Source organism: Heliangelus exortis, chromosome 10 (assembly GCF_036169615.1).
Source record: "Heliangelus exortis chromosome 10, bHelExo1.hap1, whole genome shotgun sequence".
Classification (NCBI taxonomy): Eukaryota; Metazoa; Chordata; class Aves; order Apodiformes; family Trochilidae; genus Heliangelus; species Heliangelus exortis.
In genome coordinates this window covers 7993336-8021140 of record NC_092431.1, presented here as the reverse complement: position 1 = coordinate 8021140, position 27805 = coordinate 7993336, and the positions used below count along the sequence as shown (strand labels likewise).

The window sequence follows — 27805 nt, the reverse complement described above, 5'->3', positions numbered from 1 at the left end:
TGAATTCCCAAGAAATCCTCTGTATTTCAGAACTGACAAAAGGAAACCATCATCTAAGGGCATTCCTAAGAACACATGGGATCAGTTTCTTACTCAAAACTTAGGCAGATCAAATTTCCCTTAAGTCAGTGGTGTTTTCCTTGAGGTGTGTACTGGCTTTATCCAAAGGACTATTAACACCAGATTTCCAGTAACCACATGCAGCATATTTATTTAAATATACTGATACAATACTACAAATATAACTATGTTATGAATTATTATGTTTGATACCTCACTAACTTTCTTGATGTTTGGTCTAAGGACATCCTTGCCTCACCTGTGGACATTTGGGATTTCTGCACCATCTGCAAACACTGTCAGGAAACCAAAGAGATTTCTCCATTACTAGGGCTTCATGTTACATTTCTACAATGTATTTTGACAGACAGCAAGAGCAAACTTGGTCCAAATTCTTCACTTAGTTCTGGCTGTAGCACAATAATGCTGAAAATATAAAATAAGGTTTATGCTGTTTTTAAAAATTTCTTACTAATGTATATGAAAATTATAAAGTATGGGGATTTTAGATCAAGAACTTTGCTTTCTACACAGAAAAAAAAACCCCAAAACCCAGTATCTTAAGGCTGTAGGATATAACTGTATGAGTGAAAAAGCAAAAATTCTCTCAGCTTCCAGACAGATTTTTCACAGTTCCTAACGTGGAGTATTTAGACTATTGTAAGATGAAACAGCAAATACGCCACAGACCCATACCTTTGGCAAGTGTTTTACCCTTTTCTGTCACACAGGTTCTTCTATACACAAAAAATTGAGATATATTTTTAGAAATAGCTAAGCTAGCAGACCGCTTTGGATGTATTATTATTAATGTTCTGGATAACCTTTACTAGTATATGTGACATGACAAGATAATGACTTTCCACCTTGAAAAAGATGAATTGAATCCTAAGGTAATTCATGCAGGGAGAGACCTCAGGAGGTCTCTAGCTCAAACTCCTGCTCAAAAAACTTCCAATGTTTGATTACCCCTAAGGGAAATAGCTTTCCTTATATTTGATTGCAATCTCTCGTTTCAACTTACTCTTTGTCTTCATAAAAGGCTGCTGTGTTTTATCTTGCATTTAACATGTTCCAGTTTCAAGAGGCTTCTGATCCACCATCAGCAGAACCGTCTCGCCTCTGAAGTCCAGTATCTTCTCCTTTCATCATACGCTGATTCCTGCCAATTCTTCCACACAAATTTTTCATTTCTATGTCTTTTTATTTTGACACCTACAAGTGGCTAAGATGTGAACACAACTGACTGGCATCTCTTTTGCCCTCTCCCCCATCGGCATGCAGTGATTTTCACTAGCATTACAGTTGCACAGACACGCTTGTAGGTCCAGGAATGTCTTCTACGAGTGCAGACCCCACACACTAGATCGGATTCTTTTTTTTGGTGCTGTTCCGAGCGCCAGATCCCTGTGCGGTGCCCGCAGAGCCCGCGGGGCTGGGGGAGGGAGGTGAGGGAGGCCCTGCCAGGGCCTCTCGGGGAAGCGGAGCGGCTCGACCGGCCCGGCCCGACCCGACCCGACCCCGGAGGTCTCCTCTGTGAGGAAAAGTTCCCTTCCGGAGCTGGGAAATTCCCGCAGCGGCTCCTCCTGGGGATGCCGCGCTACGAGGCTTTCGCAACAGGGAGCCAGCCTCCCCCTCCGGCCCCTAGAAGGCCCCTGGCTCCCCCTCAGCAGCCTCTCGCTCCCCTCGGGCTTCTTGCAAGCCCCCTCCGCGGCCCCTCGTCGCCCCCAGATCCCGCTTCCTCCTCCTCCTCCAGCAGTCTCCCTCCCTCATTCACCTCAGCCCTTCAGGGGCCCCTCCTTCACCCGGGCTTCCCCCGCCCCTCAGCCGCCTGGCCCCTCACTTGCCCCAGCTTTCAGCCAGCTCCCCTTCCTACCCCCCTCCGCCTCCTCTTCCCCGCTCCCCGGGGATCCCCGGCCAGCCTTGCCCCCAGGTCTCTCTCCCGCAGAGGCACCGCAGGGAAGCGCTGCCCTCCCCCACCGCGGGGTTCCCCCCTCCGCAGAGGCGGAGCGGGTAGGAGCGACAGGCGGGTCCTGCGAGCGCTTAAAGGGGAGAGGCCACCCCCCTGCCGCCAAAGAGAAGGCGGAAGAGCCAAGCAGCAGTTCCGGCCGTGCCTGGCCCCCTCTCGGTGTTTATATGCACCTGGCCGGATTACTGCTGCTCACCCTGCGGAAGAAAGCGAAGGGGCAGCAGCGGCAGCACCGTGATCGCGGCTCGCGTTCCCCAGCCATGTGCTCGGTGAGCGAGGGCAGCAGCACGGACCCCTTGGTGGCTCGGTTCAAACAGGTGGAGGAGACGCTGGAGAAGCTGCACCGGGAAAACAGGAGCTTGAAGAACAAAGTGCCTCGGTACAACGCGCTCTGCACCTTGTACCACGAGTCCGCTCAGCAACTGAAGCGCCTCCAGCAGCAGCTGGCGGCCAAGGAGGCGACCATCGAGGAGCTGCGCAGCAGCCTGGCCCGGCAGCCGGCGGGCGGAGAGGCGGGGGCGGCGGGCCCGGAGCAGCCGGCCCGGTCGCTGGTGGAGAGCCTGCTGGAGCAGCTGGAACAGGCCAGGGAGCAGCTCCGGGACAGCCAGAGGCTTTCGGCGCGAAGAGTGGAAGCTCTGAGCCAGGTAAAATCCGCGAACGCTCTCGCCGAGCCGCCCGGGGCGAAGGGTGGTCTCTAGAAAAAAACAGTAATTTAAGCTTAGTAAGTCCAGCAGTGCTTCGCTGGAGTGGAGGATGCAGAGGTTTCGCAGTGAGACTGCTCACTCGCGTTTATAGAAACAGATCGGGGTATGCAAACACTGAATCTCGATTTAAGTGACCTGCCTGGGGGTGGCAAACTGGGGCTAGGGTAGCCCGGCCAAGAAAGCGAATATTTTGAGCCTTGCAATGCAGTGCTGGTGCGTTTGACAGAACTTGCTTTGTCAAACTTGCGTTTGACAGCTGCGTGCCCATTATTGGACTGTGCTCAAAGCAACTCGCCCATCTGCATGCAACACTAGTTGCCACCACCTTAAAGTTCCAGCAAGTGAACCATAAAATCCTAAACAAAAAACTTAGTGTGGCATTATAAGTCTTCATGCAGCTATTTTCACAGAGAGAAAGACAAATAGTAAACACCCATGAATTTGGAAGTTTGGTATTACTTACCAAAGACCCTCCATGACATCAGAGCAACAGTTTTGTTCTGTGAGATAAACTACTGATGCCACCACTTTTTCTATTAAAGTGTTTGGGTTTTTTTAAGTGCACTTAAAAAAGTATTTTTGTACTGACATTAAGGCGGCATGTAATAGCTGAAGAAGTGATTGGCCAGTCTGAACTTTAAGGAGATAGATAAGGAAAATCAGTATCTTTTATGACAATGAAAATGAACCTCAAAACTGCATCCCCTCCTACCCACCACAGGTGCTAATTTTTGTTACTGACATTAAGACTTTTCCATGTTCAGTCTGAAATACTTAGAAGAATTTTAAAGCTTTTCTTCCTATATGAAGCTGCACAAAGGAATTTCAAAACAGAGAAGCAGTACTTAAAATTGAAAGATGTATTTTTGGCAAAGGTAATAACTTGACCTAATGCTTATACAAAACATTTTCCGTATATGACACTAGCCTAAAATACATTTACATAAGTTCCAAGATTGGAAATTTGCAGTAAGAGATGATCTTCCTGACATTTTGCAGACAGATGACAAAGCTGTGGTGTCTGGATATATTTTGAAGCCTCATGCTGAATGTCTTAGCTACAGCAAAGGGGAAATTTAGCATTTAACATGATGCTAAAGAATTCAAATGTCAGTAATAAGAACAAGTGCTAAGCACCCACTGTTTTTTGAGGATGTCAAGCACAAGCAATTTTTGACAAAGTTAGGACTGATGTCCTTCAGAGGCACAATACTACAGAGGGCTTACCCCAGTCAGGAAGCAAACTTGTTTCTTCCCAAAAGACCTGCAGAGATATGAACTTAACTGCAGTGTGGGTGATCCCACAGAGTTTCCAATTCAACAGGAACGTGCAGCAATGAGAAACACAGATGTGAGTTTGTCAGATCCCCTCACATACCTTGGAGGGTCAGCTACAGCCAAAATAGTGTCATTGCTGCCACATGGATTTAATTTTGTTTGTCCTTACCAGGGTTAGTTTCCTAGGTGGGAAAGTTGGAAAGTTGTGGTGCATACTCCCTCTGCTTTGTCTTGTGACTGTGTCAGGCACTGAATACAATATACTGTTTTTTGATAAGATGATTGTTCCTTTGTGGTTTTTTTTTTTTTTAAGAGAATCTCTTTCTGGTAATTTTGATGCAGAAGCACTAAGCATTTCTCAGTCTGCATTGTTACTCCTTTTAAACTACCTTGTTTCCTGGAGGTTCTATCTTTAGTTTGTTGCTGCTGTGTATCTTTTCATTATACCTTCCAGAATTTTTGCTGGTTATTTGTTCATGCTACTGATAAGGAAGTGTATGTATTACTGTCCACACAGGTCTCATTTTCGACTGATTGATCTGTCAGTTCCAAGGTTGAGTGATTATAAAGAAATGAATGGGGTTTATGTTATTTTTTTAAGTAATTAACACTGAGTACTATAGGTGCAATATGGCATTGGTGCAATATGGAAGTCAGTCTTAGACATATTTTGGCTTTTGAGTTTACTTTGATTTTAAATAGCTTTCCTCTCCCTTATGTATAGGAAGTAGAGAAGCTGAATCAGCAACTAGAGGAGAAAAATGGAGAGATACAGCAGATGATAAATCAGCCTTCATATGAAAAGGAGAGAGAAATCTTACAGCTACAGAAGATCTTGGCAGAGAGAGAGAAGGCTCAGGCCACCAGTGACGTTTTGTGCCGTTCACTCACTGATGAAACTCATCAACTTCAACGCAAATTAGCATCCACAGCAGAAATGTGTCAACATCTGGCAAAGTGTCTAGAAGAGAAGCAAAGGAAAGAGAAGAGGAATGTAGATGACCAGATACCTACCAAAAGATCTAATCAGGTAATTCTTACTGATACTATGTTGCTTTAAAGTCTTACTTCAAAGGTGTTAATTACAATAGGATAGTTGTAACTGGGGAGTTGTGAGAAACATCCCTTCAAATGACCTCATGTAGAATGAACAGACTGCCATGGGAAGCTCTAACTAATTCCAAGTACCAACAGTTCAGGATAGAACTAGTTGTCAATCACTTGCATTTTGGCAGTCTGACTTATAAGCAGAGGATTTTTTTTGAGAGGATCTTGAGAGGTCCCTTCCAACTTCAGCAATTCCATGACAACAATCCTTCCCTGCATGTACAGGAGAATGTACCTTCTTTATACTGCAGCATGCTTCTGTGTATCACTAGATGGTGCTCTGTTTTTGTGCTATCTCCTGATCACTTGTTTAAGGATCTAAATCACAAAACAAAGTAGAGGTATTTCAAAGTGGCATTTATATTAAGAACTGTAGAGCATGGTGCAGATTTAGCTTTGCAAACTAGAGTTACAAAATGGTGGTTAGGGAAGAGTGAGTCTGGGTGTCTTGATGTATTACCTTTTTTTTTTTTTTTTTTTGTTCCCTTTTGGCCTCCCAGTGCAAGGCAGTGTTTCTCTCCAGTGGGAATGCTTAGAAAAAATGCTTCATGATAGGAAGAGGCACAAAGAAAACATCTGGATTCCTAGATTTTGGCATAGTTTGCTACTGTCTGTGTGGCTTTGCCACATCATCACCTTAGATGAAGCTTTTCAGTGTAGGGTAGAGCTAGATTGTGTAGATTGTGTTGTTCTTTTTTCTGAAGTCATGATGGTTCAGAGTCACTGGGTAGTTCCTGATAACACCATAAGGAAACATTAGAGGTGCTGCCTCCAATAATAGATTAGAGTATTGAGAGTAGGATGCTACAGCCAGTTCTTAACAAAAAAGAATAATTCTGTCTCGTGCTCTTAGTGCTACATAGTGGTAATGCTGTGTTTCACATGACCACTCAACTGTACTTTCATGGTAAACTCTATACATGCTCACTTCTTAAAACATCCCAGAAGCATTTCTAAAGAAAACTTATTCACATTAAAGTTCCTTGTAAGAAATAGCTGGAGGTTTGCTAGATGTAAGGGAAAAAAAAGGAACCTAAGATTCGTGAAGCATTTATTACTACCATATTTTACATGTAATTGATAGACAGGAAACTTGATTGACTTTGATATATGTAATAAATAGCTAACCTTGTACAGTGGGGACTTCCCTGTTGAAGAAAAGAAATTTCAGATGCAATTACTAGCTGATTCTAGGGAATTTTGTACCAAAGTGTTCTATATTACTCATGTACACTGGGGTTTTTTTAAGCAGATGTCACAACTGTAAAAAAGAGGTATCATTTTAGTCAATGTTTTACGGTTATTTTCCCCTCAAGTAATTTCTTCCAGTACTGTCCAAAATTGACAGTAATAACAAAGAAAGATGAAGGCATATCTGTGCATTTTTCTTGCATTTCCAACTCCAAACAAGTAGTATCCAAGGAGTTTGTGTGACCTCTTAAGTTCTGTTGCCATCAGTGTAGACTGCCACGCATGTGAAACGTGTCATTTTGCTTGTTACTTTTAGTAAACTCAGGATTTGGTAAGACGTGTGTTTTCATGACACCATACAGATCTTTTTAAAAGCACTACCTGAGTACATATGCGCTCTGCTTATTAATAATAAAAGCTTTAGGCTATATTATTAGTATTTTAAAGTATACTACATAGAAATAAGTAGACCTAGATTTGTTACATAGATAATAAACAGTTTTAGAGGAATAAAAAAAAATATTACTTCCAGTTTAACAGCAGAGCTAAGTAGTATTTGGGATTTATTTTTTTTTTATGTTTGTGTGACACTTTATCTGAAAATTACAGCTTTTAGACAATGAAACTTCACTTCAAGCTCTTATCTGCAACCTACAAGATGAAAACAGGATGTTAAAACAAAAAGTAGCTCACGTGAGTACTTTCATTCTGTACAAGACTACAACTTCATTGAGTATTCAAATTACAGTAAATTTGGAATAGGTAAGGCCTGGTTTATCTAATTAAATGGCAACTTGATGTGAGCCCAAAATTTTTCATACTCCTTTCAACATGGCAGATAGTCTTTGTTCCCTTAGCTAAGAACAACTTACTATATTTTTAATGTATTGGGGTTTTGTTTAAAATACATTGCACAACAAAGTTTTCACATTTCTTTTGTGCATCAGTAATTCCCCTCCCATTCCATATTATTTAGTACTGTCCCTATGGATTGGCAAATGGTGAAGGCTGCCTGAGAAGAGCCTGGCTTTTATAGCATGACTATCTTCTGCTCTCCTGTAAAGTGGCTTCTTCACACCCAGTGGCTGGGTCAGCATATTGTATTATCTTTTAAAGAAACTTCAAAAAAAAAAGTCCTGCACAGTCTATGAAAATTTGGGATTTTGTACCTTCCTGTTCTTCATAACTCTCCTGGGTAACCTTTCAGGTGGAAGATTTAAATGCAAAATGGCAGAAATATGATGCAAGTAGGGATGAGTATGTGAAGCGACTCCACTTGCAGCTCAAGGAGATGAAGTCACAACTGGAGCAGCAGCACGGGGCCACTTCAGCACCAGCAAACTCTGACCTGATGCACAAGGAGATATTCCGGTTAAACAAGCTCCTGGGAGAAAAAATGAACGAATGCATAAAAACAAAGAGAGAATTAGAAGATGTAAAGAAGGCTAGTGAAGGAGATAATGAGCGCATACAAATGCTGGAGCAACAGGTCATTAAGTTTTTTTTCTTAGAGGTGGGAATTCTTAGTTTCTCCCCAGACCACTCAAGTCCAAGGGGGAAAATGAACTTAACTTATTTTGGCATTTCCACTTGTCTTACCATGTTTGGCTATACAAATACTTAACAACAAGGAAACCTGCTACTTTCAGACATGCTTGCAGTTCTGCTGGCTTTAATACAAATTATTAAAGGTCTGAAAAAAAGTACCAATACATTTTAAGTACAAATATAAGATAAAGAAGAAAATATTGAGCTGTTGGCAACAACTATTTGCAAACATAACAGTCAACTTCTTAATCTAACCTGCTGATGCTCTGATTTATAAAACATTAACATACTAATTACTTTTCAGATCCTAGTTTATAAAGATGATTTCACATCTGAGAGATCAGACAGAGAACGAGCACAGAGTAAAATTCAAGAGCTTCAAGCAGAAGTTGCATGTCTGCAACACCAGCTAGCAAGAAGACAGGTAAGAAAGCAACACTACTTTTCCAATTAAAGCCTGTCAATGGCATTCAAGACTAAAATATATTTTGCAATGTATTAAAAAAACCAACAACTTAGTACTTCTAAAAGCATTTCAGATCAGTGCAGCTATAAAAAACTTACATTATTTCATACTCAGTAGTAGTGGAGATGCTTCCTAATATGTGTGTACCCATTTTTCCAGTCCATTTTCCTTCTATTTTGGATCAATGTAGTAAGGGTGAATTCTTCGAAGGAAGACTCTCATAACAGCAGCATCTGTAAATGGCATACTGACTATATATATATATATATTCTGTGTTGTCTATGAGTTTTCTTTGCAACAGTATTAATAAAAATGCAAAAAATTATGCATGTTTTGTTTATAAGTATTTTGATAAATACACAAACAGTGTTTCAGATAAAGGTGATGAAACAGTCTGTCAAAGAAAATCTTTTCACTGCATCTTTTTCAAGGGCTCCTCTTTCTCTTTTTAGGACTCTAGAGACACAAGCAGTCACTTCAGAGTTCACACTGGTAACCAAAAACATACGCATGTGCAGACAAATGTTGAGCATCTACGAGGCAATAGCCCAGGCCAAACAGGCCTGAGAAGGACATCTTCACAATCTGAACAAGCTTCTCCTCCTGTGGACAGTGGAAATCCAGGACCTGAAGGCAGGGCACAGGGTGAACTTAGATGTCCTCATTGTATGAGGTTTTTCAGTGATGAACTCAGTGATGAATTCCTCAAGCATGTTGCTGAATGCTGTCAGTGACCACATGATGTGAGGCATTTAAGTTGATCACTACTTCATAAGTAAAACTTTGCTCTATGCATATCTCCTACAGTCCTAAAACAGTAATTCAAGTGGACAGCTCTTAGGGATTAGGAAGATGAACAGTACCTACCTCTTATTTGATTTTACCTTCTCTTGGACTGTATGAAAGACTTCAAGATATGTCAAGGTATTTTTATGAACAATTACTTTTGACAGCCACAAGGAAGCAAGCATAATGGAAATTCTACGACAAGCTAAACTGAAACCTAAGAGTGGTAGTTAGCTTTAGAGTGCAGCTTGACTTGTAGTCAAGCATAATTCTTTACAGAAGTCTGAAGACTTGTGAAAAAACCTACTGAACTTGAAATTTTCCTCCTCTTCCAAAAACGTAGGTTGAAGAACAAGGGAGGAGCATTTTGGCAGAAGACAGAAAAAATTTCCTTGTAATCATCTGGATTAAAAGTGAAAATTCTTTCTTGTCTGTTGAGGTTGAACTTTCAGACATTTCATCTGAAAATCACTGTGTTCCACTGAAATCAGAAGAAGTGAAGAAAACAAAAGGGCTGGTTAATGACTAAAACTAGCCTGTGTTTTTGCACAGAAACCATGTACAGGAATATTTATTTTTTTCTGTGCCATTAGTAACTCCTGTACACACTTGTAAATGTGTATTTGTGTAATTATGGACTGTATTTCTATTTTACCTAAGGTTTATTTTTATAATAAAAGTGACTGCAGTTGCTTTACTACTTTACTACATTAGTGAAAGGGTCAAAAATCTTTTTTTGTTTGTTTAAGTATTTAAATGGTAAATATTCCCAGTAACTATACAAAGGGCTAACTAAATGTCATGGTTTCAGATGTGTTATTTCATTACTTCAGTGATAATCAGTGTCTGAGACTATTTTCAAATATTTTGAAAAAGTGCTTATTTATGAGAGGAAGAATGACCTTTCAGATGCACAAGAACACATTTAATACCCTACCCTGCCACACATCTATGACAATGCCAATGCTAACTTAAATTTCTTCGTATCCTACCTACACTGGAGGTAACTTCAGCAAGTATCAGGGGACTGTTTTGAGAAGAACTATCATAAATTGAAGTGTACAAATCTAACGGGGCCACAGGTTTTTTGAGCCTTATCTGCAAGAGTTTCTCACCATGTCAGAGCTGGAGTTAAGGATGGCACACAAAGTAAAGGCCTAGTGCAACCAGGATTGTGGCTCTTTTCCTTGATATTTCCTTTTCATGATCCTGTTACAGTCCTGAAGGAAGATGATTGTTTATAGTAGTCTTGCCTTAGGTGGAATATTACAAAAAAAGATGCATATGCCATTGCATGCAGGCGCAATTGTTCTAATTAATCTAATCTTTAACTGATTGCAAACCTGTGATTGATTGCAAGCTTGTTCTACCCAGCACAAGCATGCAGAGATTTTGGTATTTTCTTTTTTTCAGTGATCATTTTATGCAGTGCCTTTTAAGGTCTTAGAGATCAGATGCAGCCTGCAGAACATGGGCTGAAAAACATGATCAAACTTCCTGTGGCATCAGTTAATCTTGCTTTTTCTGACTGTTCTCATTAGACAAGCCTTGTTTACAGCTTCAATGTACACCAATACTTTATTGCTAGTGACTAATATGGACCTTCTTTTAGTGATTCACATTGCAAGATAGTTACAAAGACAAACACAACAATAAAGTTAGCTAGATCTTGGCAGTCAGAAGATCAAGTCTGCTACAGGTTTCCACTCACATTATTCCCTTGGATATAGTTGGACAAACTGGCCTACAGCTGTTAAAAACAGATGCAAGACCTAGATACAGGAATCTGCAGGTTGTGGTACACAGCAATTAATGGTACCTCTTGTGATTTTAAGAGTTGTGAATTTTAAGAGTTGTTCCACTGTCAGAGCAGACAGATCAGAGCCTGAACCCTGGGAACAGAGGGCACTTCAATGCTGGGAAATCACATGTATCTCTATAGAAGACCACACTGGACCAACACAAAAACTGGTGACATTTTAGGTCAGGTACAGATTACAGGTACCACCTAAAACTGGCAATAAATGACGATTCAGAATACATGTTGCAAAAATCTAGGACATATCTGCTGTTTTTCAGTATAAAAATACCTCACTGTAGAGCTATATTATATTACCATTTCCCACTAATTTTTTCTGGTTGGTAAAAAACCTTACCTGTTCTTTCTTGCCTGTTTCTTGTTTTGGCTTCACTGTGCTATGAAGACATACCAGTGTCTCACAAGAAAATTTTGATTGCAGATCACAGGGCATAAACTACTCAAGCAAAAGCAACCATGAGTTCCCAGCATTTTTTGAACCCTTACCATTCAGGAAAATTCCTTCTGGCCTCACACTGGTTTTCTCTGTCACTCAGATGGCCATCCAAGTACTGTGTCTGTTTGGTTAAATGGTAAAAGCTCCTTTTCCAAAAGAAAGCTATAAAGGCATACGAGTAAAAAAGTAACAGCATAAAATGAAAGGAACCTCAGTAGCATAAACTGTATGAACTTTCATTATCCATTTGTACCAACTTTTTCACTGAAACACACATGATCTGCAGAAAACTGCAGAAACAAGTCCTCACATGAGAGACTCTTGAAACCGTACAGAAAAACTGTGAGACCGTGTGGGACTCGGTTCCCTATTTGCTGTGTGGTAACAAAAGACATGAAAGATAACTGAATCCTGTTATCAGGCAAAGTTAACACCTGTTAACCTGTTAACATCTAGGCTTCTGTAGATTCCTCATTGCTGGTGAGCAATGCCTGTACTGCAGAGGCATGCAAATACCAAAAGATGGAGGTGCCTGTGTAAGTCCAGGGGGGCTGGGGGCAGCAGGATCACTCTCTCTCCTGGCACTTGTAGGAACGCATCTTAGCGTATTAAGAGCTGCCAAGGTGTATTTGTCATAATTACCTTTATGATTAGTCCATCCCTTCTCCTAAAATTTCTCCCTCATTGATTCACCTTCCCTCAGTTTTGCTCTCCAAATCAGCCTGAGTTCAGACCCAGAACAAGCTCAGAGCTCCTGAAGGTTTTCAGACCATACATCCTCCCACTGCTGGCAAGCTGTTTCTCATTACTCCTGGACCTAATTATACTGTATTTTACTGGGAATTTTAAAGTAAAAGCTGTTTCCTAATAACTATGCTGGTTGCCATGCAGAAATAGGCCCTTAGCACACAATAACAGCAGCAGCTGTAGGCAAAACTGACTCATGGAATATCAGAAAACACAGCAAGGAGAAGCCTTGAAGTTGGTCCCTACACCAAAAGCCCCAAGGGAGAGGCAATACCAATTCTCTGTTCTGCAGCACAGGCAGCATAGAGCCTAAAAAGCTTTTCAAATCTTCTGCAACTTCTAAGGCAATTTCTGCTTCGCCCACCAACAATTCAGGACATCACATCTTTTAAAACAAGACTAAAATGATGCCTCAAGATTAAGTGCTCACTAATAATAAAACCGACTACAAGAATAAAAATTGTTCAAGAAGCAGATACCTATGCTCTATGGTATTTTTTTAAAACTTCCATTTCCTGTGGCTTTGCTGCAAGTGTATATATAGAAAGTAAGGGAAATTCCAAACAAGATGCCACACCGTAGTACTCAGAACAGCAGTGCTTCTCATTCTAAAAAAGGGAAGTCTCAAATTATTTTTCTACAAAATCTATGTGAATTCAAAGTAAGCTGTAGTAATATTTCCTAGTAACTTGCTCCAGTAGCTATCAGCTAGGGGGAGGTTCAGCTAAAACCCTAAAGCATAAGAAATACTTACAAAGCACAAAGTCAACCCAGCAGGGCCTCAGCAGAGGGCTGGGGTATGAGGTTCATCTCTTCAGTCTTCTCACCTGATGCCTCAAATTGCCTGGTAAGGGCAAAGCACAGCCCAGCACCCTCACTGAAGTGTTCCCTGCCATGGGCTGTCCCAGCTGGGATGTCAGAGCTCCAGCAAGGTTGGATGGGGGTTTACAAGGTGCTGCAGCAACTGCTGAAACAGAGGCTCCTGAAAGGCCCCAACCATCCCAGGTGGCACAGCCTCCACTCCTGCTGCTGCTCAGTCCATTCTTCCCCCTTCTCTTTAGTGCATCCAATTTCCCTCGTTTTTTGCAGTTAAGTTGTTGGTGCAGGAGCTCTTCACAACATGCCCTGGATATGTGGTGTCTATAGTGGCTGACAGTCTCCCTCAGGAGTCTGAGATATTTACATAGCACATGGAGCTCCATTGTAAACAGCACTGAACCAGATGGCAGGTTATGAGACACCATAACACAGAATCTGGAATCACAGAAGGTTGGGGTCTGGAAGGGACCTAGAAAGATCACCAAGTCCAACACCCCTGGCCAAAACAGGATCACCTAGTGTAGGTCACACAGGAACCTGTCCAAGTGGGTTTTGAAGTGTCTCCAGGGAGGGAAACACCACAATTTCACTGGGCAGCCTGTTCCAGCTTAGTTCTAGAAGGCACCAAAATAAACCCATTTGAAGTGTATACTTTGTTTAACCATGCTTGTTCCCCCTACCATCTTCCCAGAGCCAGCCATCTAGCACCCCTCCTGGAGACCCAGCTGGCAGATGGGCCATGAGCAGGCCAGCTCTGGCAGCTTGTGCTGACATCCCCCTCCCCAGTGTCACATGAATTCACCTCTCCTGAGCCTTTCACACTCTAATACCTCAGCGTGGGAGGGAGAAAAGAGCTGTGGGACCCAGATCTGCAGTGCTTGCAGATCCACATCCATCCCTTCCCTGTCACCACTCCAACCCTCCCTCTCCCTTCCTCACTCATCCTGCACTCAGCCAAACTTGTGATCAAATCCGACTTCAAACAAAAAGCTCTCTGTTTTTTTCACTTGCCAACAGACATCTTCTTGGTTACACCCAAACATCAGAGGCAGTTTTCACAGGAGGGGCACACACATTGCCAGCCAAGCCTGGCACCTGCCCTGCCAGCACTGGCAAACCCTACACCACCTTGCTGAGCTTCTTGGTTCCTGCTGCAGCCAGACTTGCCCCAAACATCCCCTGCACAGCCCAAAACAGAGTGGCTGAATAGGACAGTGGGCTTCCCAGCTCCCTATCCTGCTCCACAGTTGTCTGGACATGAGTAATGCCTATGGCTCCCTTCTCCAGGTGGACACACCAAGGGAATTGTGCCTTGCTGGCACGGAGGACAAGGTGCCAACCTGCAGTCTCTCTCCAGTTGTGTCCTCATGGCCCTCCCCAAGGTGGCCCAGCTGCAGCTTCTGTGAATCAGCCATCAACCACCTGCACCCACTGCCTGGGCCCTGGCTAGGAGAGAGCCATGGGCACCCACACACATACACACACACACCACCTCCAGGAGCAATCCCATGGGGACTTGTCCTACTCAGACAGCCCTGGGTCTTTTCCTGCAGGTGTGGGGTCTTTTCCTGCAGGAGGTTTCACAGAAGGTCTCAAACCACACTACATAGCAGGGTCTCCATCTCTCTTGGGACATCCTTGGAGTAAAGGATCCCAGCTCATTTAAGGAGAAAAAAGAGCAAAAAAAGGAAGCTTAGACACCCACAGAGGAACCAGCCTCATTCTGACCATCACCACCACATCTCAAAGAAACTCAGGCATCCAGAGAGACATGGAAAGGTCTGCAGACATTCAAGGAAGAACATCATCTACCAAGAGAAAGGGGAACTTAGTGGGATGTGAAGTGACTCAGGCACAACACAGATAAGCATAGTCCAAACAGGGATCCTACTCCTCCTTCCCATTATTTGAACTTCCCCTCAGTGATGGGGATCTAATATAGGGATTTTCAGCTCCTCTTCTGACCTGAGCACTGAACACCTGCTCCACCTCCTGCAAGCCCTGTTCTTACCTCCTCATGTGGAAGGACAGAGCTTTCCTATATGCCACCCCCAGCAACAGCTGGTAGAGGGAAACCAGACATAGAGCAGAAGGGATCTTCCTTTGATCTGACTGCTGTGATAAGGGGCCTCTCCACCCTCCACCAAAACCATCTTAGTGAGAGCCTTAAACTGGAGTAGTGGTTGATCCTTACCAGCAGAAACATCCATCACCCATGAGTACTGGGAGCATTTTAGGAACTTTGCTCCTTGAGCATTGATTGCTCTACACTTATAGAACCCCATGACAGACCTGTTGTAGTGCCCTTAGAAAACAACAGCTAGAGCAGTTCCCATCACTAATGGCATCCCAGACTTGAGTACTTTGCAAAAGCCAATCTCTGTCCCTCACATGTCACAACAGGACAGTCAAAGCAAAGAGCCTGAAGAGCAACAGTGGCACAGAGAGGCAAGTGGGGCAGTCAACCAGCAGCCTGCACCTTCCAGACCCCTCCTTACTGATAACATGGCATGACCCCTAAAACATGCTGTATTCTCCAGGCAGTTGTGATGCACTGAAAAGAGCACCTGTTGTACACATGGTGGGCACACAAGAGGATGTGTATTTAAGGGGCACGTCTTCCCCCAGGGTTGGGAACCCTGGTGCAGGTACACCTGGGCACAGCAGTGGCAATGGTCTTCCCAGTGACAGATCTCCCACACAACACAAGTCATCCACTAAAAGGTCAGCAAACCTTCACCTGAGAGGGACAAGTTGTACCTGTAAGTTAAGGATCAAATAGATACCAGCAATAAATGTACATGAGACAACTCTTAGGATGAGGAACACATCCCATATCACACTGGCAGTGTAGGAAGTCTGCCTTGTGCTTCACTGCTGCACCATGCAGCAGAGGGCATGACACTAAATGTAGCTGTCCAGAGACAGTAGGTGGTCTCAGTGTTGTTAAAACTTACACCTACCAATGGCAGGAGTGGGAAGATTAATAAAAGTCACTAATGAGGTCTACAGTGATCCACTCTAATGCTATTGAAACAGCAGCCTCCCAGCTACCTGTGTTCATTTCTCTGGGACACACCTCACCGGGTAAGTGAGAGTCCAGAGCACACAAAGATCCGACAGAACAGTGGCTACAGTCTGGGGGAAGAGCAAGCAAAATCCAGAATAACCTCATCACTACAGAGCAGTGTCCTGAGAGCAGCTTTTAAACAGGAAACTGAAGCTTACACTACCACGAATTGCAAGGTCAGGCTTAAAATTAGCCATGAAAAGCAACCCTCTGAAGAGAAGCTGAAGGGATCCATAGCTGAAGGTAACATGGCATCACCAGGGATGATGAGAGAGGAATGGAGTGGTTTGCAGGGAATGTGAAACTTGGGTACACTGGGCAATAGCAGGCATGTGCAGGTACACACACTTCTTCTGCTAAAAAAACAGAAGGGATACTAGCCTCATTAGAGGGTCAAGGATTTAAAATAAGCTCTGCTTCTGACCATCTCAATTTTTTATAAAGCAGAATTTTGACAGGTTCCCCTGTGACTCTAGAATAGCTTTAAACAAGTAATCTCTCAATAGCTCTGAGGAGGCCAGGTCCTCTCTTTCTTTCTTTCCAACACAGTCCACTTCTTGGTCATCAGAGCCAACTTTTGCCCTGTTCCAATCACATAACAACAGTCCTTGCAGCAGGACCCAGAGCCCATGACACCAGGTTCTCCAGCTGAGTGCCTCTAATCACCAAGATACAGCTTGGCCCCCAAAGCACCATATGATTGCCCTTCTTGCTTTGTCAAGTACCTCTTGTATTATAGAAAAGAGTGGGCATCAAAAGGCATTTCATCTCCCAGTGGAACATCACCACTTCTCCACATGGCAACTGTGAAGTTTTACACCTTTTCAGGGTCAGTCTTCTTGCAAGAAAGATATTCCAAAAATCTACAGGACACACACTGTGCCCAGTGGTGTGCTGGGACTGATGGGAGGTCTCTGACATCCCAAAAGATCTGTACTATGTGCAAACCAGGAATTAATCTCCCAGCAGAGGGGATGGGCTCTCCAGCAGTCACCACTGAGCAGTGAGGGCCTGGAAATGGGAGTAAGGTGGAATTTGAAAGAGACACAGACGCAAGGCAATGGACTAGACCAGGGTGTTCTAGAGACAGTTATGTGCACGAAGTCATCTCTTGAGATCAATGTCTGTGGCTGAGACTAGGAGCCAGTGTGGGGTGCAGGCAGGCTTTCCCCTCCCACACAAGATCCATCCTTTGATAACCAGACACGGAATCCCCTAAACTTTCTGCACAGTGACGATCCTGGGGAGGCACAATGTGCAGTGGAAAAAATTGATGAGCACAACCACCTAGTCACTGTCACCCAAAGAATGGGCAACAGCTTATTTTGTGAACTGTTTTGAGGCTTCGCTTTGCTGCACCTACACACACTGGTCACACAGCACCGCACCCCCTCCTACAAAATGTCAAAGTCTTCAACTCCTAAGAATAACCATCAGGAGAGAAAAAATACTCTGTGATAACCAGTGCAACTTCTGTGCAAGGGGGATTGGCCTTGTCTCTCTCCTTAGCTCTGGTTTTCTGCTCATCTTTGTTCTAAGCTTCTTCCTGGTGGCATCCCCTTTGACAGCAGTGGGCAAATATTAATTTTTACCCCTGTGGTTTCCAGGTGACTCTTTCAGGGAAAGTTTACTGGAGCTTTATCCTTCCTGAAATGGCACCAAAGTTGAATAACCACTTCCTCTTAGCACAGCTGAGGAACACTGCACAAGTGTTGCCAAACAGTGTGAGGACAACTCTCCTTCCTTCCTGCTGCACTCTCTGGTGTGCATTAATATCAGTTCTTACACACACTGGACAGTAAGAAGGTTGGGAAATACTTGAGCAGTAAAAGTCAGTCTCATAGCCTGGAGAGGCAGGCAACTGCCACTTGTTACTACCCTGCAGTCAGCTTGTGATTTTGTGTTCCCAGCAGCTTTATATAATCTAGATCCTGCAGTCACAAAAATTTCAAGCCCCAAGAGGATGCATTTCACTAAGCATACTTGCAAGTATTTCTGTTTTGTTGCAGTAGCACAAAGCCAAACAGAACAGATAATAACTGTTATTAGAGATAACAGTACCATAGAGGTAACAGAGATGTTAACAAAGCTGACCTCTCAGGTTGCTGCCTTAAGCAGAAGGACAGATAATGTCCCCAGCATCTACCCAAATGTCTGTAAGTGAGAAGCTGGGCTTGTCTACCTCTTCAGTGTTTCAACTGAATCTTTTAGCAGTCTGTCCAAAATTCTTGTTAATATTGTTAATTTATATTGTTAATATAAAATTGGACTTCAAAAGTCAAATTCCAGTCTCACCTATACAGCTTTCAACTTTTTCAACTCAAGAAAGACTGAGGGCTGTGGCTCATTCAAACTCTGAGCTTTGTGGCACTCTGCAACACACGTGGTAAGCCCTACAGTTTTCTGGAGATGGTGCTAACACCAACCAGAACAAGCATCTTGCTGGCAGTGCAACTGTTCTGACATCACTTCAATAAGACAACTTTGTGATTTCATGGATTACACTAAAAATTCTCAGGTTCAGGTCACCTGTACATGTACTTTGTATGGCCACAGGCTATAGGCTCCTTCAGGGATCTTCTTTCCATAGTTTCCCACATTATTTTAAACTTTGTGCTCCCTGTGGTTGCCAAGGACTGAGTAAGAAAAAAGGCCTAGTTCTGGACCCAAGTTGTCTCAGCTGTTTTTTGCAAGGGGTGGCAAGTTGCATCCACCTGCACTTTCAGCCAGTCACCAACTCCAGCTGTCTGGGTTGAAGAGATAACTCTGATTTACTGCTAAAATTTAAGGCTGTGCCCACATTTGTGGGTTTAATCACAGCAATCATACAACTTCAAATGCATTAAAAAAAAAAATAGAATTTTCTAAGCTTTATTGATTAAAAATCCAGCTAGTCTTAAGCACACCCAGCCCCATGCCATTACTTGATGTCCACAGTCAGGCTGTCCACCACCTGCCTAACTCATCAACATCTCATTAATGCCTATTTCCAAACAGGCATGGTTTGAACAGTGAGAGTTCAGGGAGCACTTATAGCAAGATACACATCCTGAAAGAGCCATTCAGGACTTCAGCACACCAAACCAGTACAACCTGCAGCTACACAGCTGTTTATACTGGTGCAATTAATCCAACCACTGATACAATGGCTCATAGAGTTAAGATGAGTCTGATGGACACCAGAGTTGGCAGCTGAGGCAAGGAACAAACTCAGCCCCCAGTGTGGGCAGCACAGGATCCTTTACATTTGGAAAGTAGAATCTCTTTGAAGCAAGAGCTGTGGACTACAGGTTAAGAAAATGTTGACTTGTGTTTGGGTGTGTCTGGAGTTTGGGGTTTTCAGTCCTGCTCTTTGCAAGTGAGAGGTCCAATATGAAAGATAATTAAAGTGCTATAAAAGCTTACTTATTTGGAAGCCAAAACTGATCATGAAAGAAAGGGATTTTTAGGAAATAAACAGTAGATCAACTTTTAAGAATGGTCTAAATCAATAATGGAAAATTCTGCATGCATGCAGGAGTACTGGTAGGAATTCTTATTCACCGATTAGGATGTGGGCATGGAGCCAGCACCTAAAGGAAACACAGAAAGAAACTTACAGGAACTTCTGAATGAAGATGCAGGTCTAGGCGTGAATTATTTGTCTAAATCAAATTTATGACTATCACACCCAATGGCAAGTTTGCAGAACTCACTGAACAGTTGAGCTTGGGGAGAGGATGGCTGGAAGGTCATCTAGTCCAACTTCCCTGCCAGCTCAAAGCAGGGTCAGCTGGAGCAGGCTGCATGGAGCAGCCAGGTTTTGACTGTCTTCAAGGCTTCTGAAGAGTCCACAATCTCTCTACACAGCCTGCTCCTGAGTTCAGTCACCCTTATAGTAGAGACGTTTCTTATCATGTTCAAATGCAGTTGCATTTATTTTAAGTTGTGCCCACTGCCTCTTGTCCTGTCACTGGGCAAGAAAAGTCTGGATCAGTCTTCTGCACTGCCCCCACACTGGACATTTCCACAGATTGGAAAGATCCACCCTGAGCTGTCTCTTCTCCAGGTTGGAGAGTCCCAGCTCTCACCTCTTCCTATCTGATGGATGCTCCAAGGACTGAATCATCTTAGTAACCCTTTGCTGACTCTCTCCTGTATGTCCATATCTCATACTGGGGAGCCCAGAGGTATATATTCATTTATTCACATTCAAAGTATTCATGAACTACAGATAAATGATACCCTAAGGAGACAGAGAGTAAACACCTAAAGCCTCAGCTAAAACCCTAGACAAAGAAGTGAGACACTCATCTCAGAAACCAGTGCTGAATATTCAGAAAAACAGTGTATTTGGCACAGCTTCTAAAACAAACACTTCTTGAAGTGTTTATAAGAAAGAAAGCACAGTCCTTTCTGGCAAGGATGGAGGGTGAAGAGGAAGGAAGTCCACTTTTTTTGGGCAGACTCCAGAAATCCATCAATTCAGATGCACAGGCTTGTTTTGAAAACTCAGCTAACAGTGGTGTAAGGGGAGAGAGCCTTGAAAACCTGGGAGGTTGAATGCAGATAGCTCTATTATAACTAGGTCCCCTAAGTCACAGCAAATGGAGTCCTGGTGGTATGGTTTCACTGTACATTAGACCCTCTCCTAGCTTGATATTGATCAATTATCCCTTCTTTCCTGACTTCACAGTCCATTACATTTATATGTTCTTACAACTTGAGAAGGTTTCATGGCAAGCCTGGGGTCCAGCAACTGTTTCCCTTCTTCTGTCATGTCTGATTTCCTCACAGCTCAGCTGGATCAGATTTCTAAATCAATCTCTTTGTAGCTGCTCCCCCATTTCATGAACACAATGAATCACACCACACCATGTGCAAATCAGTGAGTGATAACATGCAAATCCCTCAGTTATTGTCAGCTTTTATGGTATTCCCTCCTTTGTACTACAACTCTGATGCAGCTCCATTGCTCACAAAGATGAGGAAACAGTGGTATTGATTACAACCAAGAAGTAATTTTGGAAACCCTCCCATGGGTTTGCAAGCACATCATGAACGTGCCCTGCAGCCTCTGTGCTCTCCTAGGCTGCTGATCTACATCTACTGAAGAACTAGAGCAAGACCAAACACAAAACACTTCCATTGTTTTCTAACAGGCTCTGAACTGCTGGCACTTAGAATGAAGAAAAGAAGGGCACTACTCACTACCAATGTTACCAAATTTCTGATCTTTTATGCCAGTGAATCTGCATACCATTGCACTGAACTTCTGTGTCTCCATGTGAGTCTGTGTGCATACTGCATTCAGGACTCAGATCAGGCTGAAAGAGGAAGAAAATAGAAAGAATTGGATTCTGATCAAGAGAAAAGGACTGAAATCTGATACAAGAAGTGCAAAGTTCCTCCTGTCTTTACCGAAGTCATCTGCAACAGAGTAGTTAAAACAACAAACACAAGTGGTTTCTTTTCCCAGTGGTTTCTTTTCTTGGTCTCTTTTCCCAGGCAACTCTCAGTAAGACAAGAGGGCATGGTCTTAAATTGTGCCGGGGGAAGTTCAGATTGGATATTAGAAAGAATTTTTTCACGGAAAGGGTGATCAGATATTGGAACGGGCTGCCTGGGGAGGTGGTGGACTCGTCGTCCCTGGAGACATTTAAAAAGCGACTCGATATGGCACTCAGTGCCACGGTCTAGTGACTGTGGCGGTAGTTGTTCAAGGGTTGGACTCGATGATCTCTGAGGTCCCTTCCAACCCAGCCTATTCTATGATTCTATGATTCTAAGTGATAACAAGGGATCCTGAACTTAAACTAAGGATTCATTGGACAAATCAGATTTTTCAAAGTGACTGGTCTGATGCTAATAATCACAAAGTTTATGATAAAAATAACTGGTTGCATCTTTTGAATTCTCAAGGATACTGTGTTTCATTTGGGAAGTCATGGCTGAAACTCTCAAAGCCCGGAAAGGACAAGCTTCTTTTAAATGAAAACAAACTAACTCCAATCCCCCCTCAAAGGAACAAGCAGATGATTTTTCAGTGCCTACCTGGCAGCAAGGAGGTGATTTATTCTTGACAAATCCATGCTGGTTGCTACTTGCCGTCAAACTGATTGTTTTGTCCTGTTTCATAGTAACAGCTCTTGTGGACAGAAATAAAACAGGAGATGTGGTAAGAGACTGAGAGTTTCAATGCTATTTTCACATGACATTTCAGTAAGCAAATGATGAAAAACATCTCCAGGAGAGCAAAAATCAATCTGGGAGAACATTTCAACAAGGTTCCTTAAACCTTGGTCCTGGACCTAATAATCAAGTATTTTCATTATCACTTGGGGGATGGGACAGAGCAGTTGTACTAAGTACACATGCAGATCCCAAACAAAAAGATGCCAGTGCATTGGTGAAAGAAATGAGAGCAGCTTTGGCCAGCTGGGTGGGTGGTTTTGAAAATGCTGGCAATTCAGGAAGGACAAATGCAAAGTTATGTCAAGACTAACAAATTGCACAAAACCGTGACAAAGAACCAGTAATGGGACAATTCCTCAAAAGCTGGATTGAATCCTGGGCTGCAGTGAATAAGCCAGATGCCAAAGTGCACAGAATACACAGAGAAGCTGTCAACTGGATGCAAAGAGATCCCTCTGCTCCACGTGGTGTTAATAAGGGGCAGCTGGAGTACTGCACCATGCTTTGTAACTTGTACAACAAGAAAACACATGAAAAATAACCCACAGGATTTTAACAAAATACTATAAAATATGATAACAGAGCAGAAGCTCAAGGAAAGTCCAGCTTTATCCTTGCAGAAGACAAGGAAACCCTGTGGCCTATCTGCCAGTCTTCCCAGTACAGCAAGTTTCATCAGTCTCCCTGACAGGAAAATTTCATGCAGTGTCCACTTGGTCCCTACAAGAAATTTACCCTCATTTTCTGCCACTTGGCTATGTACCCCTACAAGGAACCTTTGCAGCCTGCACAAGTCTGCAGAGCCTGCTGCAGCTCTCTGCCAGCTGGCAGCCCTTCTCTGCTCCATGGGAGAATCTCCAAGCCCAGCACAGGAACTCCCAGGGATGGAGCAATCCTTCCTCCTACAGCACTGAGCTTGACCTCAAGGACCATGTGAACCAGCAGCCTACTCCTACCACCCAACCCTTTTCAGACATGATGTGCATCATGCAGTACTTCTGCAACAAACTGAAAATGATGCTGTACAACACCTCCCATGGCCACTCACTACATAGTCTGCAAGGAAGCCCCAAGATCCATGTAGGCATAGAACAGAATATTGTACATTTTATGAAATCACACACATGGGTGCATATGCATTTGTTGGCAGGGCAGAACGATTCCATTCTGTCCCGATGAAGGTTTTCCACTACACATGCAAATGCTGAGAGGGGCACAGACAGACTGTATGGAAGGAGACCTGAACCTGACTCTCCTGATCCACAGACAGGCCCACTCTTCAATATCTGCCTCCTGGTTCATGGGGGCTTTTTCTGCATCTCTCTTGGAAGAGAGCTGAGATTGAGTTTCAATAAATGTTTTGGTTCTGATATGTTAGCTTTCTCCAAAAACTAAATCAGCTTTTCAAACCCTCTCCAGGCCTGGTACTTTCAAGTCTTTCAAATATCTCACCCTGTTTTAATTGATTCTTCAAATACTGCAGTTTGGAAAAGACTTGGTTCCATGTTCTGCAAAGTGCATATCTGGGAGCTGCATCATTTGCATGCTTCCTCCAAACTCAGCACAACAAATACAGACAAAAAACTTTGCACTCCATTGCCCTAGTCAGGACTAGAGAAACTATAAAAGACAAGAGGTTTTGTTTTTCCAGCCTCCAAAAACCTTCAGATACACAGATCCAAGTCATGCTTTCATGAAGCTGTACATGGTTTTACAAGAAGCTGAACCCCCTTTGCCTGCTCTCCAGTTCCTCCTTGTGCCCACCTCTTCCCTTCTCCACCCTTCCAGGCTTAACCTTTTGTTCCTTTTTTGCTTGGCTCTTGCACAAGCCTTTCCACCACCACCTTAGGGATGACTGACATACAGACACCTATTGTATACATAGGGTTGGAACACAGCAATTGTGTCTATCAGTTTATACCTTCCTGTTCCTTGACACAGTGGTAATGGAGTCACCTTATTATATTTAATCAAGGCTGGGCTTTAATCAGCACCAATGACTAATGCAAAACAATTGGAGAGGAAAGGAGGGGGAGGGAGAGGGGGAGGGGAAGTACATTCCCTGTGCCACCCCCCTATCTGTAATAAAAAAATTTCCCTGATTGGGAACAAAGTTTCTGGATTTTGAATGCCTTGCTCAGATTTCTCAGTCTCCTCCTTCTAGATCCCAGCCCCACAGCAGCAGGACAGTCCTGCTATTTTTAAGACATTTGTAGTGCTTAAAGTTCCTACAGCTGTCTTAAAAAACATGGCTGGGAGTCACTGGAGTGACTTAACACTCAAGCATGACCCCAAGACAAGAAGTCTCCACTGCCAGGGACTACTCAGTGCCTGCAATGGGTGGGAAAGGTGAAGAACAGGTGGGTGCTATAGCCTCCAGGAAAGCAGTGATGGTGTTTTATCACCCATGGCATGGGTGAAAGGGGTCAGCATGCAGTGGGATGCAGGCAGGTCTGCAGCAGCAGAACATAAAAGTCATTCTCAGAGCTCCCCAGTAACCCCAAATCTGTCCATTTTGGTGTTGCAAAAGGAATGCTCAGCATTGCTGCATAAAAGGATGGTATAGAAAGGAACTAACTTAATGAACAAGAAGATGATGAGTGGAACAGCTGACATGGAAGAAACACCAAGAAAGCAACCCTGTCTTCAGCAGTGCTGGTGAGAACTGCACCTCCTGCTTCCCTGGAATGTACCCTGCAGAGGTGGAGGGTGGCTGCCAGAGCAGGGAAGAGACAGGGAGCTTGGGTGGGTTGCTAGAGCTGCCTCCTAGTTAAGGGGAGGTCTCTGGCTGCAGCTGGGTGCTCTGGCTTCCTAAGATGAAGCACCATGTACCCAAAACTGACAGACACCTGCCAGAGGGTTCTCTTTTCTGCTAGAAAGGAGAACACTTGAGAGGCCTGAGAAACATAAGTAAGAGAGGCTAGGATAGGAGGATAGGAAAATAATGGGGATTCTGTCTGATAAAAATGAGAGGAATGCCAGGCAAAATCATCCAGGCAAAGAATAAAAATAAAGTGAAACAGAAGAAAACATGATGCATACTTAACACTGGCTTTGCATCACAGCCCAAATATAACATGACTTCACAAGGAGATACAGCAGAGGGGCTGGAAGGTAACAGTCCTCCAAAAATGGAAGTTACGTGTTCTAGACTAAGGTATGATGTCATCTTTGATGTGTGTGTTATTTCCGGACAAGTGTGTGTAGAAAAATTACATCCTTCACTAGACCAACTAATACCTTTGAAAAATAATTTTCCAAAATAACAAACATGGTCTGTCCCATCTCTCCAGGACAGCAGGACCCCAACACTGGCATTACTTATGATAAGGCTTAAAAATTAGTTGAATTTTTCCTCCGATTTTTAAAAAAAATAAAAAGATCAACAGTTTCAGAACAAGACTAGCATTTCAGAACTCATTAAGATCCTTTAAAAAAAATCATTAAAAGCTTCAGCAATAGTACTGCAATGATTTTGCCACAATATTATCTCCCGAGGTTTCCTTAACACCTGCATTTCTTAACATACACTTGCACCTTCCAGAACATAAATACAAGAGAGACCTGGAACTCAAAGTTTTTGTACCATCAAAAACTGATATGTATCAGCACATATCATCAAAATTTAAAGTTTCTTTATGCTTCCCCTCTCCCACAGAAATGAGTGTAGTTGACATCAGTAAAGGCAATGACAAAATTCCTCAGTTGCTCCAAAAAGCCCAGCACTTTCCACCCTTTAAGTTTGAGCTTGGGAAGGCTTTTGAAATCAAATTCCTCTCATGCAGCACAGATCAGACTGTTAAGATCAGCCTCCTGTTTCCTTCTTGGCTCCCCTTTTTTTATAAAAGTGATTCGCTTTCTTAATCCTGGGAATTATTGGTGTTTTTAAGCATGATTTGGGTGTTTTCCTTTGGAATCAGAAGAGGAACCAAAACATTTTTAAGGAAGATTTTTCCTTTCCATTTCTCAGAGCTCTGTCATTTGGGAGAAGAGAGGAACGGAGAGAAACAGGCCTGGAACTTAAAGAAGATCAAAGACTATAACTTAAAACAATGTAAAGCCATCCTTCTCCCTCTCTAGCAAGTCAGCTTTTGTAAAAATCCCAAAGCATGTCTTAACTGATACGTATTGGCATGTCCTTCCACAGAAAGTCTGAACTAGGGCTTATGGGTATCTTTTGTGAATCATTCAGGAAACTCCATCCTTTGCCATTTCAAGGTTACTTTTAAGCTCTCTGAACATACCAGTGCAGGGATCAGGTGCCAGGACAAGAACAAAAAGAAGCTAGGAATTAGAGATAGAAACAAAAGACATCATGCAAACTTAAAAATCTCTTTCTGATCACCACTTGGTTTTCCTTCTAATAATTGAGAAGCAGACAACACCCAAAATATACACAAAGGGGACCAAATACAGAGATACAGAAAGGCTTCTGTACAAAGAAAGATTAACAAGCTCAAGCTTATTAATTAGGAAGTGAGATGACTGATGGATGAGGTTTATAAAATCATGAGTGAACGAGGTACTGAACAGAGGATTAGTATTTTCTGGTTTTTATAAGGCAAGAATTCAGTATCAAGTGGCAAAAAGCAACCCCCAAATAATAATAAAAAAAGCTGCATTAAAAAAGGCATAATTAGGTTTGGGAAGTCGCTGCCATGGGATGTTTCGGATGGCAAAAGGATAAATGGTTTCAATAATGATCAAATGAATTGAAGGAAGAGAGGTCTGTTTGTTGGCTTTTAAGCTCAAGTGTAGATGCATTATCTGGTGCAGGAAGTCCCTGAATCACCAGCTGATGAAAGCCAGCAGGGAATCCTCAGGGAAATGAGATTAAATATACAGTCATCACTCTATTATTCATCACTGCCCTCTGTCAGGGGCTGATCCTAGATTCTTTATCAAGGACTGCAGTTTTCACATTCCTGTATTAGCACACAGAGAATGGGAACGAAGCTCTGTACCTCTCATTTCTGGGAGATTACTACAGAATGTCCATCTTGATCTGGAGATTTGTGTGACTGATTTTAGTTTTGTTCCTTTCAGCTGCCTCTGAAGATCTGGGAAACTGACATATAGAAGAAAAGAAATCAGATTAGTAGATGATGTAATTTATTTTGAAGACTGCAAATTATCTGCTGGTGCATATGTAACACCAATAAGGCATAACACAGGATGTACTGAACTTACCAAGTATCTGACATTGTGTAATGCTTTTCTGGATCCAGATACCCCTTTAACCAATTTATTTCTGTAAAACACACCAAAAGAAGCCAATCCAGGTAGCAATCCATCTGCAAAGATAGACATCCCTATGGTATGTATAATCAGCACAAAGCAAATAGTCCAAAACTGCCAGTTTTCTACTTTCTTTTGAAATGGGCCTTTTTGAGGAACCCATTGTAATAATCTTACTACAAATTCATAATCTGGTGAAGGCACTTGGAAGTAATGCCCTTTACAAAATATATACTTGACTACAATCTGATTACATATCTTGACTCCACTAACAAAAGACAGGAGAGTCCTTAGAGGTCTCTGTGGCATGACATCCCTCTCCACCCACCCCATAGATCTGTTACAGGGTCTGTGAATGGACTAGAAGAACCCAAATTTGAAATTTTTAGTATC

The 27805-nt window shown here is 42.9% G+C and overlaps 1 protein-coding gene and 1 long non-coding RNA gene across 2 annotated transcripts; one reads left to right on the top strand and one right to left on the bottom strand.

Annotated features, from left to right (window-relative positions):
* The first annotated feature begins 1936 nt into the window (after positions 1-1936).
* Positions 1937-9814, top strand: TNIP2 (TNFAIP3 interacting protein 2). Its single transcript, XM_071753333.1, has 6 exons — positions 1937-2673; positions 4736-5041; positions 6919-7002; positions 7517-7798; positions 8162-8281; positions 8776-9814. The coding sequence occupies exons 1-6, from the start codon at positions 2197-2199 to the stop codon at positions 9055-9057; spliced, it is 1551 nt and encodes a 516-aa protein (XP_071609434.1). The 5' UTR covers positions 1937-2196; the 3' UTR covers positions 9058-9814.
* Positions 5865-22301, bottom strand: LOC139800414 (uncharacterized). Its single transcript, XR_011727743.1, has 3 exons — positions 22034-22301; positions 7479-8525; positions 5865-6379 (listed from the first exon to the last, which is right to left on the bottom strand). It is a non-coding gene; the product is annotated as an uncharacterized lncRNA (long non-coding RNA).
* Positions 22302-27805: the final 5504 nt, after the last annotated feature.

Coding starts and splice junctions, on each gene's coding strand:
- TNIP2 (XM_071753333.1), top strand. CDS start 2,197: ATGCACCTGGCCGGATTACTGCTGCTCACCCTGCGGAAGAAAGCGAAG. Junction 7,003..7,516: donor TAAAACAAAAAGTAGCTCAC/GTGAGTACTTTC, acceptor GTAACCTTTCAG/GTGGAAGATTTAAATGCAAA. Junction 7,799..8,161: donor TACAAATGCTGGAGCAACAG/GTCATTAAGTTT, acceptor ATTACTTTTCAG/ATCCTAGTTTATAAAGATGA.